Source organism: Setaria viridis, chromosome 2 (assembly GCF_005286985.2).
Source record: "Setaria viridis chromosome 2, Setaria_viridis_v4.0, whole genome shotgun sequence".
Taxonomy (NCBI): Eukaryota; Viridiplantae; Streptophyta; class Magnoliopsida; order Poales; family Poaceae; genus Setaria; species Setaria viridis.
In genome coordinates this window covers 43,565,339-43,582,923 of record NC_048264.2, presented here as the reverse complement: position 1 = coordinate 43,582,923, position 17,585 = coordinate 43,565,339, and the positions used below count along the sequence as shown (strand labels likewise).

Sequence of the window (17,585 nt, the reverse complement as noted above, 5' to 3'; positions counted from 1 at the left end):
GGGGTAGAGAAGAGGAGAGAAAACAGGGATAAATGAGTCTTTTATCAACACAGGTGCTAAAATTTAGCACCTCACCCAAACACCCCAAAGGTTAAAATTTAGCACTCTATTTGAGAGGGCTAAAGTTTAGTCCATGACTAAATTTTAGCACCTTCCTTCCAAACAGGGCCTTACTCGATCTAATACTCTTGTTTGTCTAGCAACTCCATAATTTCTGGAGAGGCGGAGCCCTGCTCTCGTAACAAAAATAAATAGCTCAATACGGGATGATACTTGGCTGAAACCTAATGCGAAAAGTACATTTGGTTGTCTTCTTCCGCTCCCAACACGGGCCACCATCTCATCAAGTCAAAGCCCTCATTAATCATTAGCCACCACATTGCTCCAGCATATCAAAGGAATATGAACGCAAAACTATTAAAAAAGAAATACCAAAATGGAAGAAAAAGAAACAGCAAAATGGGCACCAATTGTGTATAGTGGCACCTAAGGGTAGGTTTTATGTTACAAGCCTGGGGACGGTTCCACACTGACCAAGGGAACCGAAAGGCAGCAGCTCATTTCCCATTTCCACCAAAGAAGTAACAGCTCTTGCAGATTGCATCTTGACTGTGCAGGGAGAGCGAAGAGCTTCCACAAGTCAACGTCATCGCAAAGCAGCATCACTGTATGATACACAACATAGAAGCCATCCATCAGACCTATGCACATTATACAATAACTTAATAGACAAAATAAGTCAATGAAAACACAGAGTTCTCTTTGAGAGACCAATGTCGGGGGGGGGGGGGGGGGGGGGGGGGGGGGGGGGCGCGGGCTACGGGTGCCAAGAAAAACAGAACTTCATGCCCTGGGTACGGCCAAGCAAAACGGTGCAGGAACATGGCAAGTTGCCTGGCAAGGATAGTTAGGTAGGGTAAAATCAGCATTCTCAAGGTCCATACAAAAAGCCTAGGCATGAATTACATGCGATGAAACAACATAGGAAAAAAGCAAAATGAGAAGTTCATCAGAAAACCATTAGAATTTAGACCTATCAGCACAGGCTGGATGATTAAAAAAATGGAAGGAAGCAACTGGGATGCCATAAGAATTACAAAAAAATGGAAGGAAGCAACTGGGATGCCATAAGAATTACTTTCTCAATTTTATACAAGACCTACGGGAAATAACTAGGCTGGCTATATTCTTTGCATAGGACTAAAATGACACCAACATATCATTTTTTTTCATTCCTCAGTTTCTCTCCATAATATTATTGTACACACCCAGCATTTGCTACATGAAAAGTTGCAAGTGACAAACCACAAGATCGTGCTGAGACACTAGTTCAGCCTAAGCAAGGTAACATGTGCATTTGCAATTTGTGCAAACAATAGAACATTTTTGCACAATTTGGTAACAATCTACATTAGAAAACATTCCGAGGCGCCATACTGTGGAGCCACAGCATTTGTTTACAACCAAGCCAGCTTGTAAACTAAGAAGGAACTTACCATCTGCAGGGCTCACCCTCGGTAGGGCCGACATAGCTTTACTTGTGAAGAATACCCTTCTTAGGCATTTTAGGCTTCCTCTGGACATGATTCTGAAAGATGGAAAAAGTATGGACAAAATTAGATGACATGAGGGGAGCAAAACAATTAAAGAAGGAAACAGACAGGCACCTTTTGCCTTTCTAGAGCCTCAACATCTGTCCTCTCCTTCCAATTACTCTTACGCAATTTAATAGGGCGGTTCCCAACATATTTTCCTGAAAGAAGTTCGTCCAAAAGTAAAAAGGGAATCAATGAAAACATGCAGATAAGCGGCAGCAACTTAATCCGCAGAACATATTGGAGATACAAACCATTCATTTCTTTTATTGCCGCAGCCAGGTCAGTAGGGTTTGAAAAGCTCACAAATCCATAACCTTTAGTTTTACCAGTCCTCTTATCCCGAACAACCTGAATAAAGAGTACAAATCCAAATTAGAGTCGTTTACAATCATCAAATGCATACCAAATAACTGCATAAATGACCCATATAAACCATGCTACATATAGCTCAGCATCTGGATCAATCATAAATAGGAATTGAATGTGGTGGTGAATCTAGTGGCCAGGCCAGCCTCAGAATATTTGCCTCCTGACCTCTTAGCTCCTCTCTCCATCAACCTACGCGAGCTAGTTTAGGTCTCTTTACATGAAGAGAATGTGAAGAAAGCAGATAACATGTTGGACAAAGAGGAGATTGTTGATTGTTAGCTACAAATTTCTTCAGGGGTGAGTAAGCTTACTTGAAGGCTGTTGCTTTTCTTTTAAGTTTTGCTACTTCACATGTGTCAATGAATAGAAACTAATGGAATTTTTTTCCAGAGCTAGCTAATGAGAAGTAGCAGATTATACCATTAAAAAGATTCTTGGGAAATATCTTTCAAATGCTGGGTTTCTCACATGCAAAATTTTTTATAACATATAGTTATTGTGTCCAGTTGGATTAGAGAACAAAAACAGTATGTGGATCACTATTTTCTGTAAACAGCAAATAATTGCGGTGTTACTTTGCTCATGTTGGAATTCCCATTTGTTTAGGCAGTCCCTTGGCAACCAATGACAATGGAAAGATCATGCAACAATCAAAGTTAGTTTGCATGCTTTCCAATCATTCTAACTTCTTCCGAGCTTAATTATTACACTTGTGTATTAAGGGATTTTAGATATATGTAGTCGTGAACCTTTTTCATGCCATCGAAACGGCGATACCTATGAATTAGCTTTCGCAGATCTAAAGAAAGAGAACAATTTATGAATTTACTTTTGCCAGTCATAGAAAAGGACATTTTGAAGTTTGGACGCCACTGTTTTCTATTGTAAACTAAAACCCAATTAAGTTATTACATAAATATTCTGAAACAAATCAACACATCCTAAACTAAATATCTATATAAAAGATAATAAAAGCAGCAGATAAGACAAAATCGAAGATTTTTTTTCCTTTTGTGACCAAGAGTTGTCGCAAAGCATGGTTCCACCAACTTCTATTTAAATACGATGATGTGCGTACATATATCATAATTCACAGCCTGAATATTAGTGCATATATTATGTTGAAGCTGATGCATGATATTAAACCTTACCAAGATTAATCATTTTGGGGTATAAATTACCGTAGAATCTACCCTAGGCTATGAATTTGGCAATAAAGTCCCCATCAGCCTCGAAGTACCACATGCAGGCTGTAAAAGTTATCTGACTACATTACTCATTTCAGGCCAGACTATCTGCATAACTTTTGTCTTTTCATATATTTCTACATATGCCACAACTGAAAATGTGAGCATTTTCGTTACCTTGACTTTCGTATAAAAACTCTCGAAAGAATTTGGCACTATACTGCATATCAAATTTAAAAGAACAAGTTTCACCACAATAAGTCTTTTGGACAGAGGCAGTAGTTACCCTTGCCATGTTGAAGTAGGGGAACCGTGAGAATGCTTTGGAGAGAACATCGTCATTAACTTCGTTCCCTAGATCTCCACAAAATAGCCGATAGTCGTCTGCAGATCATTGAGAGTTCAGACCCAATGAAACGGGAGAAGGTGAGGCATAAAACAAAGGAAACTGAATTAAGAGAAGGCATGTTTGGTACTTTCGGGCCAGTCAGTGAGGGTGGGGTCTTCCCAGGATTGTCCCGCGGCGCGGCGGGGGATGGGCTTCTTGCTGGTGGAGGCATCGGAGGGCCTGGCGCTGGCGGCGACGGCGGGGTCGAGGACGTCGCTGGTGGCGAGGGCAGCCTTGACGCTCAGTAGCGCCTCAGGGGTGATGGTCTGCGCGTCCCGCTGGAAGAGCTGGTGCGCCTGATGCAGCTGCTGCTGGTACTGCTGGTAGCTGCTCGCGGCAATCGGCGGCGGCATCTGCGGCTGCGGCTGCGGCTGGTGCTGCTGCAGGTGGAAAGGGAGCGGGAAGTAGCTGGCCCCCGCCGGAGCCGAAGACGACGACCCGGGAGGCGGAGGCGGAGGATTAGCAGGCATGGAGGCGGATCGATTCGGGGAGCGGCTCAACCGCCGCAAGCCACGACACGGACGCTAGGGTAGTCTTGTGTCTTGTGTCGCCGACTTCTCCGTTCGTCAGGTGGTGCCGCTCGTGCCCTCACCCAAAGTCTAGGCGCCTGCCGCGAGCTGCGCCGCCTTCCGCTCGATTCTGCTACGCTCGATTCGGCAACCTGCGTTTTGGTGGAGCACAAAGATTTGGCCATTTGGGGGTTGAGCTGGCTAGCTGGGGATCAGGGCCTCCGGGGGTTGATGAGAACAGGCTAGTTGCCTCTCTCGTGTACTCGCAAAGCTGAAAACGCTTTCGTGGTAGTCTCGCATTGTGAGCAATGAAAGCGTATTTCGAAAATTACTTCACTCCCGTGAGGCATTTTACGTTTTCACACGTGCATGAATTTCAACCAAGTAATTATTTTTAGGATCTTTTGTCCACTTAACACTGCGAATGTGTGGTTTTATCTATAGCACACTCTACTCATCGATTTTATCTATTGGACACTACGATTTTATGTTTTCTTCCATTACACCGTAGTACATAAAATGAATATATTACCCAATTTTCTTTCCACCCAACGCTGGTCCACTCATAATCTGCTCTCTCCCTTATCTCCTTCACCCGTCCTTCCCAAGCCCCCACGGAGGTGATGACCTCCACCACCATGTGATTAATAATTTAATCAACATAAAAGTAAGCATACAGTTCATATAGTTTTCTTCAGTTATGAGAAGATTAGAACCTTATTTGTCTAATACCTTCCGGGAAGGTTTACAACCATAGATTTGTAGACAAACTAGAAAAAAAATAATATCTCATTTTACGGATCATTCAGACAAAACAAAACGGGTCAACATCTTTCTTTCTTGCAGCCAATCAAGCACGAACTCGATTTCAAGTCTGACTTTGCCACCAAATCGATTCAAGCTTGCTGCTACCAGTACTCCTATTTCACAAAACCTGCAGCACAGCGCCGCCATCTGCTTATGCATTGTCAAGTTCGCCACCTAAAGCATAGTGGACCACCGCTGCCGATCTCGTCGCGCAGTGCCGTCCCCATATCGTTGACCCACTACTGAGCTTTGCACTGAGCACGGGAAAGGAGAGAAGATGAGGGTAAGGTGGTCCTTTTATGTGGTATAGTGTGCTGCATACGAAACAACCAAATCGTAGTATCCATGAAACTAAATCAACGAGTTGGATATGTCACACACAAATCTACGTTTCGATGGTGTCCGGTGGACAAAATTCCCTTCTTATTTAGTCTATAGTGTTAGAGCATTGATTTTCTACCTTCTACAATTTACCTTGTATCCTTGCGTTGGGTTGGTAACCTGTATGAGGGTTGGGCCAGACCCAGTTGGTGCAGGAAGACTTGTTTGCAAGATTGTAGAGAGTTGTGAACCAGACCTAGCAGCTCCTACACCACGTGGAATGAAAATTTCGATCATTCCACGCAGTACAGGCTCAGAATGCCCAAGCGAAAAGGGTTAGGACAACTTTCAATGCTTTTTTCATACTTCATGCTCTTCACCAAATGCTCGATGGCGGCTTTTGAACGGGAGTCGCCACTTTCACCTCGATTGTGAGCATTCGTGTATGTTCACATCGCCGTGCATCTACCCATTTTTATCGCTTGGGCCTTGCGCGGTGTGTAGTGGCACTACTCGCTGAGAGATTAAAAAAAATGGCTAGTAACTCTACCATAGCCCATGTAGTATTCACACGAATTCATCTGGGCTACCAATCAAGATCCAAGTGAAACATGACTTATATAATTCTTTTTCACCAAATAACATCTCTACATCCTATTGATCTAGGTAGGTTCTGCTACTGACCGACGAGCCTAACTAAGATAGATCGGGCTACCAAACAAACCCTTTGTACCTCAATCCTAACATTTCTTCATTGCTCGCTGCGCAATTAGATGGGCTCATGCGTTCCTTTGCAGTGGACCGCTTCCACAGCTAAAGGCATCTCCTCCAGTTGCAACGTTTTCTCGATTTCGTTTGTACAATCACCCTCAAAATTGCTTTAGCTATGCACCCGATTTAAAAAATCTGATTGGTTTTTTCAAAAAATTCAGGAGTTCTTTCACAATTCGAGAAATTCATTTCGAGAAACTCATTAGTTATAAAAAAGAGTATCAGTTTTCTCTACATTATAATCTCAAGGTATTATTGGTACTCTACAAACAGGAAAGGAGTATCGTCTTTAGAGCATCTCCAACAGTCCCCCAACAAATGTTTCCTGATAATTAGTTAATAGGGATATCTCAATATTACTTTCACCACTATTGTAAGAGTTGTTTTTGCAGTCTCCCAAATATTTCATCCCAATCTAACTACCGTATTGGGAGAGTCACAACTCATCTTTTATTTAGGGAGAGTTTGGGTGAATTATTGGGTTATCCCAATAATTATTGGGAGAGGCAATAATTATTGGGAGAGGGAAAAGTAAATGGACACTACTGGAACACTATTTTAGTATTGGATTGGGGAAAGGGAGACTGCTAAAGATGCTCTTTGCAGGCAGTGTTCGGATCTACCACTATTAGAGCAACTATGCTTATGATAGTTTAGAAGGTGCTACAAACTGCCAGTGATAAATTTTCAATTCATCTCCAACGTACGCACCTTCATTCAAATATTTTTTGACAACTCTCCTCCAAATGTGGGTGCCAAAGTAAAGCTGCGGGTGCATGGAAACCACGTGTAAGAAATTTTGCTCCAAGCGTATTGCACCTCCTCACCTCACTCTCTCATCTTAGCACTACCTAAAAACGCACGCTCCAGCTGCTCTTAGGAGGCGCCAGTAATGACGTGATAGATACTTCCATAAAATCTGTCAATCTGAGGATGTCAAGACTCAAGAGGAAACTAAGATCCGACATTAGTATTTGAGTTGGTGGCCAAAAACAAACTCGACATTGCAATGTCAAGAGGATCCGTCGATCTGATGGTGTCACGACAATGTACCAACTTCCATAAATCTGTGGCCACATCGTTCGAGAACGTCCATAAAAGCAATTGGCAATTAAATTTCACAAGCGAATAGCATCTTTCAAGGACTTCTTCGTTAGTTGCATTCCAAGTGTAAACATGGCCCAAAACAAACTTCCGGAAACATTGAAAAGAGCGATATCAGCGCCATGCAAAATGCTACTACAATTATGAAAAAAGAACTGACATTTTCCATTTCCGAACAATCAAATAGTATGACAGCCTTATTATCATGTCCTAACATCAATCCTTCCAGCAAAAACGATGGGTTGGGTAACTGAAAACCGCTTAGGAGGTACCGCGAAGTAATTTACAAGCTACAATGTCTGTGCTCTCCAACTGCCAGCAAACTGAGCACGAGCTGCCTATCAAAATGAAAACAACACCGGCGTCATATAAAGTCAGAAAAAACAAGCCAGTGAAGCCTAAGCAACAAGATGGAACACTAACTGTCCTGGCAAAAATAGCAACCACTACAAGGTGCAAAATCCAATTGGTGGACCAGTACTTACTGCTTCAGTACACAGGATTGTATTCTATGTTATAAAGCATCTCTCTCCGGTTTTCACCACCCATTCGGTAGTTGAACTGCTTAGCCAGGGATTGCACCTTCTCGTCACTGTCAAAGTCTGATTCACGAGAGCAGCGCCTTCGAACCTTCTTGAGGGTATCCTTTGAAGGTGTGAATCCAGCATCAACCTGAACCAAACATAATTAGAGAAAAGTTTCCGTGCAGAAATACATTTTTGAATGGTAATTTAGACTAACCATCTTATCAATTATGGCAAGAGCAGCTTTTGGATCTTTATTTGCAAGATGGGCGTCAACAAGTAGGGAGTACGTTGTTGCATTTGGCTTAACACCAAGAGTTGATATATGCTCAAACACGTTACATGCTTCGTCGGTCTGCAATATAAAAGGGAAAACAGATTGACAAAATTGTTGTGGAACAAGTTGAAAACAGGCCACAAATATTAACTATATAGACCAGACAGACAATAATACCCTTTTCTTCTTTCCAAATGCACACAGAAGGGCATTGTATGAATGTATGTCTGGTGTGAGTTCAAACTTGTCCTTAATGGCAACAAAAGTTTCATATGCTCGGTCAATGTCCCAAATGTTTGCGCAGCCTAATATAACACAGTTAAGAGCAGCAACAGATTTGTATGGTGTGTCCGCGCGACTCAGATTCTCCAATTGAACATACACCTGCAGAGAGAAGCCTATAGGATTAGGGTATTTCATCATTCTTTGCAAATGAAAATCACAAATGGACATCTCGATAAATCATGTATAATAGGTTCTATGTGAATATTACCGAATCCAGTGTGCTAAAGCCATCTTTGCAACAAGCAACGACAAGTGGATGCAAGGAAGTGAATGGCGAGAAGAGCTCTAAATCAATGTCCTCAGAGTTCCCATAGGCATTTTCAAATTCACGAAGTGTCCCAAAAGCCCGTTGAAGCTGGCCAATTGATGAATGAGCATAAATCTTGGCAAGATATGTCTCTGGAGTGGGTGCCCTCTTCTGGCGCAGGGACTTCTTTAGTAGCGACCAAGCAGCATTCAAGAGGTCAGTACTATAAGTTCTGCCAGCAGCACTTAGAGCTGATATTACAAGACCTTCATTAACTGACAGCTGAAGTTTAGCATTCTCACCAAGAACAATCCATCTTGCAAGAAATTCCAAAGCAAAAAGAGCTAATTTGCTATTGTTAGCATCAAATGCAGCTTCTGCTATGTCAATGCACCAGGCCCATTGTGGACACAAGACTTTGTTCTTATCTGTTGTCTGAAACAAAACAAATCACAGTATCACAAATGAGGCAGCCAAATATTTTTAAAGTTGACATATCCATGCAAAAGGTATATACCAAAAATAAGAAAGCCAAAGATTCAACTAACCCCAAAAAAAAAAAAACACTGAGAGCTGAGACCTAAATAACTCAGGCACACAACATTAACTATTCCAAGGATAAATACCTTGCACTTCTCTATAATTGATGCCAGTGTGTCCAATCTCCCAGATCTCACACATGCTCGGACATAATCAGTGAAAATAGTTAGCGATAGTGTGTGGCCTGATTTAAGCATCAGATCCAAGTACTTCAGAGCTGAGTCAAAAAGGTTCTGTCTAATCAGCAGGCTTATAACCAAATTGTAGGTTTCATCATCTGGTACAGTTCCTGTTTGCAGCATCCTGATTTCAACAAACAGGAAACAATTCATAGTCAGATCTAATGTAGTGGAGAGTCACAAAGTGACTTTGAGACAACACATTTTGGTACGAATTAGAGTAAAGTTATTGCAATACTAAAACCAAGGAGCAAAAAAGGAAGATAAAGGAATGCAAGAAACCTATCGTGCATCAACACAACTCGTTTTGAGAAGTAAACTACAGCAGTGTAAATAATAGAATTTTCTGGCCTTATCATCCCAACCTCAAAGACATTTATCAGTTCCTGTATACTTAGCACTAGATACAATAATATATAGATTTTGCGGTATGGACACACCATGTCATGTACAGGATAGTTTGTATCAACCACACATCACAAATCCATAGTACAGCTGCAGTCTCAGCAAAACAATTCACACAGAGCATCACAAATTAAATATCTTCACGCATCCATAAAATAAAATGCAAAGCCAAACACATTGAGCACTGAGAGATCATGACATTTTCCATTTTTCAGTATTATGTGTGTCAATTCAAACTATATGTTGCCAGTTCCATTTTCCATAATTAAATGTTCCAATTAAAAATATGTGTTGCCGTTCTGTATGCCTCTGGTCAAGCTATCAGATTATGGCCCTAGCATATCAATATACAAAATAAAACTGGGAACTCTCGAAGTAATCTAATCAGACCCAGTAACAGTCATCTCGATCAAACACCACATCCTGTAATTACAACAGATAACCCTGCTCTCTGCATCCATAGGCTCCCGGCAGATTATTACACGCCCGAACCTAAAAATCTATCGTAACTACACTACCTACCAAATAGATCGCCACAAAATACAGCAAAACCACGACATGTCTGTCATCCAATGCACTTGGCAATGACAACGCTCCCACACCAAGAATAACGCACTCACCGTTCAACGAGCTTCTCGGCGCCCTCGGCCTCCAGCGCGGTGACCATGCTCTTGAGCACGAGGTTGTATGAGGCCGTGTTAGGCTCGACCTCGAACTCGCGCATGTGGTCGGCGAGATCGAGCATCTCGTGCGGCAGGGCCCCCGCCATGAGGTTTGCGCGGAGGTAGTGGTTGAAGAGATCGACGTCGGGGCGGTTGGGCTTCCCCGTAGCGGCGTCGAGCGAGCGCACCCATGATTCGAAGAGCTGCTTCATGTCCTCCCACCGCTGCTCCGCCATCCACACGGAGAAGGTCTCCTTGAGCCCCGCGGCGTCGGAGAAGCCTGCCGTGCGGTGGGGCGCCCCGAAGGGGCTGCCCCCGACGACGGCGGGGAGGAGCGAGGAGGGCAGGTTGGCAGCTGAGGGGTTGCGCCAGTTCTCGCCGTAGAAGGGGCTCCCCGTGCTGGGGTTCGGGGGGAGCGGGGCGGGGTCGGGGGCGGCGGCGGTCGGGTCCGGGGAGAGCTCCGCCTGCTGGGGCAGCGTGCGGGACGAGGAGATCGCGGCGCGGAGGAGGAGGAGCTGGGGGTTGCGATTGCGGCGGAGGAGGAGCGAGGTGGCGGCCGCCGCCGCAGCCATGGCGGCGAGGGATTAGGGTTTTAGTGGGGTGTGGGAGGGAGGGAGGGAGGAGTGGCGGAGCGGGGGAGAAGACGGCGGCTGAGAGATCTTGAGATGGGCGGGCGTGATGTCAGGAATGGAAGAGCGGAGTGCCGAGTTGGATGGTGTGGTTTCGTTATTTGGATACGTGTTCAGCTTATCAGCCACCAAACAGTATTTTTCTCTCATAACAAATCAGCCGTTTCAACTTTTCAACCGGCTTATAAACTGAAGTATGGAAGAACGTGATGTCAAAACGTGTCATCATGGATCGATGCTCAAAATGGGCGTCAAGAAATTGAGAAAAATCTCAGTTTCAATGAGAACTCAGATTACGTGTCATCTTGTATCGATGAGAACTCTTAAAAAAGTCACATGCCGATGAACTAGAGTCTATTACTTTAGTAACCCCCACATGATCAGCTTCTTCTCTACGAGACACTCGTTGGAGAGGTTTTTAGCTGATGATGGAATTGTCACCCACAGGATCACTACTATCAGAACCGTCTATCATCTACGGGTATTCTGGAAGGTTTAACATTGTAATTCTTGTGCAGCCAATCCGTTGTGGTTTTCACCATTAATAGTTCCTAGAATGTGAGCTCCAGTGATATGCCTATGCAATTTATGCAACGGGACATCACTCCGTATTTCCGTAAGCAGCAGTGTCTTTATCTGAGCTTTACGCTACTCTTCCGTGAAGTTGCAGGATACAGAACACAGACCAGAATACAAGATGCCCCAAAAGAGGCCACCAATTCACAAAGCAAAATTCACCTGATGTATCACATTTACTACCTCATGCAAGATTTCCGCCACTGCCCTTGTATAATTGTATTCAACATGTTTTCAATCAGCTGGCAATGGCATAGGCCTCGAATTTAAATCCTTCCACAAAGTGCATCTCATAATAGGATACATGTCCCATGCCCAAAGTACATCAGCTTGCATTCTCAACTGAGCAGAACGAAGCCCAGCAGAAAAACACTAACATGATGCGTTAGAGAAGCACTAACATTGGTATTACTCGACCACTTTGAGATCTTCGCTTAATCTTGGAATAGTGGGTTCCTATGACGATTCCCCCACTGACAAAGTATATATATGGAGCACCTAAACTGTTGAGGTTAGGCCCATATGGGCCCCTTCAGTTCAGCATTTGATTACACGGCGACCTGTGTGCGTTGAGTAAGTTAAACTGATGTGTTACTATAACACAAGTATAAATTCAGATTATTTCAACAGAATCCAAGCCAATTAGTGAATGTAGCAACTCATGGTGATTGCAGCAGAATACCACACAGCAATACTATCCAGAATGGCTCGTGATATCCTCAAAATGGAAAATGTGAATGAGAACTGCCAATGCAAAGGGCAACTTACCTTGCAGAAAAATGAACATTGCGCAAGACAAACAAGATAATCATTGTCAGCCCTTGCAACCACTAAATGAATCTTGTAGAACATTGATATCCAAATTGCGACCTGTGGTAAAATGGGCATTAAATGATTACAACCACTTTAGAAGTTGCAGATCATAAACCATTGAGTTTTGGGTTTTACCTATGACAACTATCTTGTTCATGCGAGACTCTGTCTCAGACCATTTTCGAGCCGGCACAACTTCGTAGACTTCCCTAACTGCCTGCATAAGGGAAAAATCAGACTTCAGTAGTGTGGCAAAATAGTACTCTGAATCAACTGCACGGCACAACTATCTAGCTATTGGGTTTATAAGGGGAAATCTAAAAAAAAATGCTTGATAGCTCTAGGTCATGACTCATTCCTCTATGGTTCTTGTATGATGTAAGTGGTGTAACAACCTGTAATGTATGAATTTGATCTGAGTCCTGGATGTGTAAAATCCCTTTACAACGATATATATCCATACTAGAATTCTTTTCCCAAAGAAGATCTTCAAGCCATGATTCCACCTGTGAAAGCAAGACAACATAGTACCAGACAAACATGTGAAGGGACTAATAAGTGGGGGTTTCACACTCGCTGGATTAAGAACTGAGAAACCTTGGGGAAAATCCACTAAGGCATGGATACCATAAAATATCAAATAGTCGTTTCCATATAAAATAGTTAATTTTTCATTTAGTTCAGCTGCTGAAATCAGCTGAAAGGGAAAGTGCTGAACATCTTGTTTTGATGTCCCAAGAAATATATATATCTTCGGAATCACAAATTAGGCATAGGAACAACTTATCCTATGAAATAGGAATGCCACATAATGTGGAACGGTAAATGAAAGAAGTCGAAACATACTCTGAAGTTCTAGCGAAACTATGTAGTTTATACAAAGAAGGCCAATCTGACACTACTATTGTTGGTGTCTCAAATGTGCATATGTCAACTTGGCATCCTTAAATAAGAAATCTCTTTCGAGTCTCCATTTTATGTATCTTAGCCAAGTTGAAATGGTTCATTTAAGGAGAGAACGTACCTTAGCCAAGTAAACTGGATCCTGTTCATAGATGCACAAGGTGGAAATACTGTTATCATGACGGCGATTAGGTGGTATTGATTTACTATAGTCCAGCAGTTCTTGCAGATGAGATGAATTCTAGCAAAAAAAAAAGACAAAAGAAGTCAGTTGCATCCCAAGATCAGACCACTGTATAAATCTAGCGTGTATAACGCCTTGTAATGGACAAGGAATCAGCTTTGCACAATTATCATTTTTCCGTTGAATCCATTTAAATCTCTTAAAACTCAGAACATATAAGAATAGTGTTGATTATGGGTCAGGTCTGGCTAGAAAAAGGAAGTGTAATAGATTTTGGTTAGTGCAGTGGTGTTCAGGTTGTTTCTAAAAACCTGTGTAAGTTTGCTCGGGTTCTATACCCTTTCTCCTTCTTAATATATTGATACGCAGCTCTCCTGAGTGTTCGAGAAAAAAAATAATAGTGTTGATTAGTAGTGTAATATTTTCGTACCCTAAACAGCATATGAAGTATAGAGGATCAATTGTATGCCATATAGTTGCTCAAGGCTTCAATTTACAGGGTCAACTGCTAGATAGCTGGAGCACACACAAGCCCCAAAGCAGTAGTTCACTGGCTTGTTGGTTAGATATATCCTTCATAATTTTATGCTATCTTTTACTAAGCAGTTTACGGCTATAGACTCCATCACTGTAGGGTTCAAATGACCTCTGAGAATAAATATCCATGTTGCCAAAGATATCAAAGAAACTTGTGCTTCAAACACTGGCATGATTAAGAAAAAAAACTGAAAAAGTTATTAACTAATTTACTGACCTTGGTACCATATGCCTGCCTGTTAAATACTTCATTCAAGTCAACCTGGCACCTGACAGACCGCACCACTGTAACCAGAGTGTTCACATCATGGATATGTTTTTCCAAATCCTCGAGATTGTCTTCCACTAGGTCAATTTTGTTCAATATCACAACATCCTGTTACACACGAATGTGACATAATATTGTAGTTATTTGGATACTGGACTTTGAATTCTAACTGCAGCAGCAAGGATAAACAAAACAAGCCAACCTCCAAATTCTAGTTCTAGAAGTGAAGATCCCAAAAATAAACCATGAAATGACAAGAATAAGAGAGAGACAAAGGAGTTACCGCAAATGCAATTTGGTGAAATGCTTCAGGAAATGAGGAAGAGTTTTTGTGCTCATCAATCTGAACCCTGAAGTTTTTTGCATCAATAACCTGCAGATAGATAGAGAAAACATATAAAGAAAGTCCAATCTGATTCGATATTTTAAAATGTGATCTTAAGAGCAACTACAGGAAGCCAAGAACAGATAGTTTGCAGAACTTATAAAATACTACCAGAATAGGAAGTGTAAACAGGAAGCTGCCACAACAAGGTTATGCATGTGATTAGCAACAGTGTTTTCTACATCTCACAAAATGATGATTGGCTACTGATCAAACAAAGGAAAACAAAGAATCATGACATGGCAGAACTAACCGTAATAATAGAATCCAATCTAATTGATGATTCCAATTGGTCGTCTAGCCAAAGAACAGAAACAAGTGGTGCAGGATCGGCCAATCCTGTTGTCTCTAGTAATATATGATCCATTCTGCAGAATACCAAATTACTGCAACATATTAGGACATTTTACATCATCATAAGAAAAGGGTGCTATCAAACCAGCTTATAGCATAGGACCAATGCAAGAGCATGAACTATTACAAATCAAAAAATTAAATTGAACTCCACAGTTTCATGCAGATTGGATAAGGCAAGCGACCATCACTAGCAAAAGATAATCAGCCCCGTGTTCATAAATAAACAGGATATTGTCAACCAAAAACAGGTGTCAGTGACTTTGAGCAACAGGCAGGACGTCAATATCAAATTAATTATTTGGCCACATCAACAAATTAAAGGTAAAGAAAAGAATAGCCAATAAAATACAGATAGGAAGGCCAATACTTCTGGATCCTAGGTCATACTTTGAATCCAAAGTATCCTAACGTAGATAGGAATAACTGTATTTTACCTATCCTTTCTCCGCACAAGCTGCTCAAGTGCTTGAACCAGGCTGTGTTTTACAGAGCAACAGACACATCCATTTGCCAGCTCCACCCATTCCTCGACAAGTGCACCACCTTGCCCCTCATTGATCATCGCCCTTTCAACCCCAATTTCCTCTCCAAACTCGTTTAGTATAACGGCGATTCTCTTCCCATGTTGCTCATTCAAAATGTAGTTGACTAACTGAAAGTTTCAAGTCCAAGGAGAAAGTGTCAAGCCATAAATAAATCAGCTAAATTAACAAACTGAGTAAGAAAATTAACATAACACTGCTTTAATGGGTACAAGTGGTATCATGAGAAAACATAAGGTGAGCTACACCTACACAACAAGTATGTTAGAAAAAAAAATAAACTGGTGAAAACTTTCAGAGGGACTGTTGAGATAATCCTATAATTTCTAATCATGATATGGCAGGACATAGATTAAACCATGATCGAATTTCGTGAGATTAAATGTGTCTTATCACTTTACCAGCCCGACTCTGTACAGCGAATATTTGGTAGCCAGCGATTTGCCTCTGATTCTATGCAGAAACAGGACGCTGACGCGCCTAGTTCACCAAACACAACGGGGGGGAGGGAGCGGTTACGCCGTTAGGGTAAGAAGAAACATCTCACCGTGGACTTGCCGGCCCCGAGGTAGCCGGTGATGACGGTGACGCCAACTGGAGAGGCTTCCGAGGAATCTGGCGTCGGAGGAGACGGCGCTCGCTGCGGGAGCTCGACGGCGAGGGGAGGGCAGTCATCGTCGTCCTCCATGGCGGCGGCGCAGAGAGCCGAGAGGGAGGGGGCAGCTCGAGTACGTGTGACTGCGCTTTCTTTCCTTTTTTTTCTCTTTTTATTTTTATTATATTCTCTTTTGTGTTTTGGGCTTCTTCTTTTTTTTTTGGGAACTTTGTGTTTGGGGCTTCTCTTTTAGTGTGCCGTCCGATCCACATCCGAGGGCTCTAAGAAAATCTAACGCCTACTTGGCTACTTCATTTATCTGTCCATCTAAATAGCGCAGGTGGGGAGTAACATTTTTGTTCTAGTATTATTTTTTTTATAAGCATGACAGTGTTCCTTTTACATCGATAAAGATGAGTATTTTTCCCTAGCAAAGGACGCCTACCAAAACATAAACCACATGCTCAAAGTATAGGGCGCATACCAATAGTATATATAAAATATTGTTTTAGTAGTTTTTTTTTCAAGTTTTCGTGTCTTATTTCACGCGACCTTAGCTTTGACCTAACATCCTATTTCATGTAGTAGAATCTTAAGTTCGTTTTATTAATAAAGATAAATTCTTCGGTTTTTTACACGTGGTCATGTCTTTATGTAAAAGGGTAGTTCTAAGTCATGGTCTTATACATTGAGCCGTAAAATAGTACTGGTTAAATAATTTTATTGGACATAAGCGTGTGATTGCGCTTTCTTTCCCTTTTTTCTATTTTTTATTTTATTCTCTTTCGTGTGTTAGGGATTTTGGCTCGTGGGTATCAATAAAAGGTCTGCCGTCCAATCCACGTCCGAGGGCTCTAGAGAAAATATAACGCCTACTTGGCTATCTGTGCATCTAAATAGCCCAGTTGGGGAGCAACATTTTTGTTCTAGTATTTCTTTTTCTTATAAGCATGAGGTTGTTCCTTTCGCATTGATAGAGAATAGGTTTCTTTTTTCTGATTTTACTGTAAAACATAGAGGAATGACTACACAGTAGGCAAACACATAGACAACGTACTCAAAGTATATCACACCCCGCTAGTATATATTCTCTTCATCCTTAAACATATGATGTTTAGGATAATCTAATTAGTTCATGAACGGAGGTAGTATAAAACATAGTTTTACTAGTTTTTTTTGGGATAAAACATAGAGGGGCGCGTTCTGTGGGCCTGTTCGCTTCAGCTTATAAGCCGGCTGAAAAGCTGAAACGGCTGATTCATTGTGAGAGGAAAATACTGTTTTGTGGCTGATAAGCCAGCTGAATAAGCTGAAGCGAACAGGCCGTGTATCATGTCTTGGCGATCTTAGCTTTGCACTAATAACCAGTTTCATGCAGTAGAATCTTGAGTTCGTTTTATTCATACAAGAAAAGAAATATTGGATTCCTCATATACATGTTCGTGTCTTACGTAAAGGGTAGTTCTGAGCTACAATTTTATACATTAAGCTATAAAATTAGTATTGACTAAATAGTTTGTAGTCGGACGTAAGTGTGCGTCCGGTGGGTAGTTCTAACTTCTGAGCCATAATCTTATTCATTTTCATTCTATTTTCATAATTTAAAATCCAAAATGGTTCAAT

The 17,585-nt window shown here is 41.8% G+C and overlaps 3 protein-coding genes across 4 annotated transcripts; all 3 read right to left on the bottom strand.

The window, feature by feature from the left end:
• Positions 1 to 252: 252 nt before the first annotated feature.
• Positions 253 to 4,298, bottom strand: LOC117846475 (uncharacterized). 2 transcript variants are annotated; one of them, XM_034727660.2, is made up of 6 exons: positions 3,631 to 4,297; positions 3,441 to 3,538; positions 1,850 to 1,946; positions 1,668 to 1,753; positions 1,497 to 1,588; positions 253 to 665 (listed from the first exon to the last, which is right to left on the bottom strand). In XM_034727660.2, the coding sequence occupies exons 1-5, from the start codon at positions 4,010 to 4,012 to the stop codon at positions 1,535 to 1,537; spliced, it is 717 nt and encodes a 238-aa protein (XP_034583551.1). In that variant the 5' UTR covers positions 4,013 to 4,297; the 3' UTR covers positions 253 to 665; positions 1,497 to 1,534. The 2 variants fall into 2 exon arrangements, with proteins under 2 accessions (XP_034583551.1, XP_034583552.1); XM_034727661.2 differs by lacking the exon at positions 253 to 665 and adding an exon at positions 801 to 894 and having other exon boundaries at positions 3,631 to 4,298.
• A 2,747-nt stretch (positions 4,299 to 7,045) lies between these two features.
• On the bottom strand, positions 7,046 to 10,823 carry LOC117843907 (pentatricopeptide repeat-containing protein At1g26460, mitochondrial). The gene is made up of 7 exons (XM_034724663.2): positions 10,132 to 10,823; positions 9,014 to 9,230; positions 8,349 to 8,822; positions 8,033 to 8,239; positions 7,796 to 7,933; positions 7,540 to 7,726; positions 7,046 to 7,392 (listed from the first exon to the last, which is right to left on the bottom strand). Exons 1-6 carry the CDS (start codon positions 10,743 to 10,745, stop codon positions 7,544 to 7,546), a joined length of 1,833 nt encoding a protein of 610 aa, XP_034580554.1. The 5' UTR covers positions 10,746 to 10,823; the 3' UTR covers positions 7,046 to 7,392; positions 7,540 to 7,543.
• Positions 10,824 to 11,521: 698 nt separating this feature from the next.
• Positions 11,522 to 16,124, bottom strand: LOC117843908 (uncharacterized). Its single transcript, XM_034724664.2, has 10 exons — positions 15,915 to 16,124; positions 15,260 to 15,477; positions 14,722 to 14,836; positions 14,367 to 14,456; positions 14,033 to 14,191; positions 13,216 to 13,335; positions 12,587 to 12,697; positions 12,327 to 12,408; positions 12,147 to 12,248; positions 11,522 to 11,938 (listed from the first exon to the last, which is right to left on the bottom strand). Exons 1-9 carry the CDS (start codon positions 16,053 to 16,055, stop codon positions 12,193 to 12,195), a joined length of 1,092 nt encoding a protein of 363 aa, XP_034580555.1. The 5' UTR covers positions 16,056 to 16,124; the 3' UTR covers positions 11,522 to 11,938; positions 12,147 to 12,192.
• Positions 16,125 to 17,585: the final 1,461 nt, after the last annotated feature.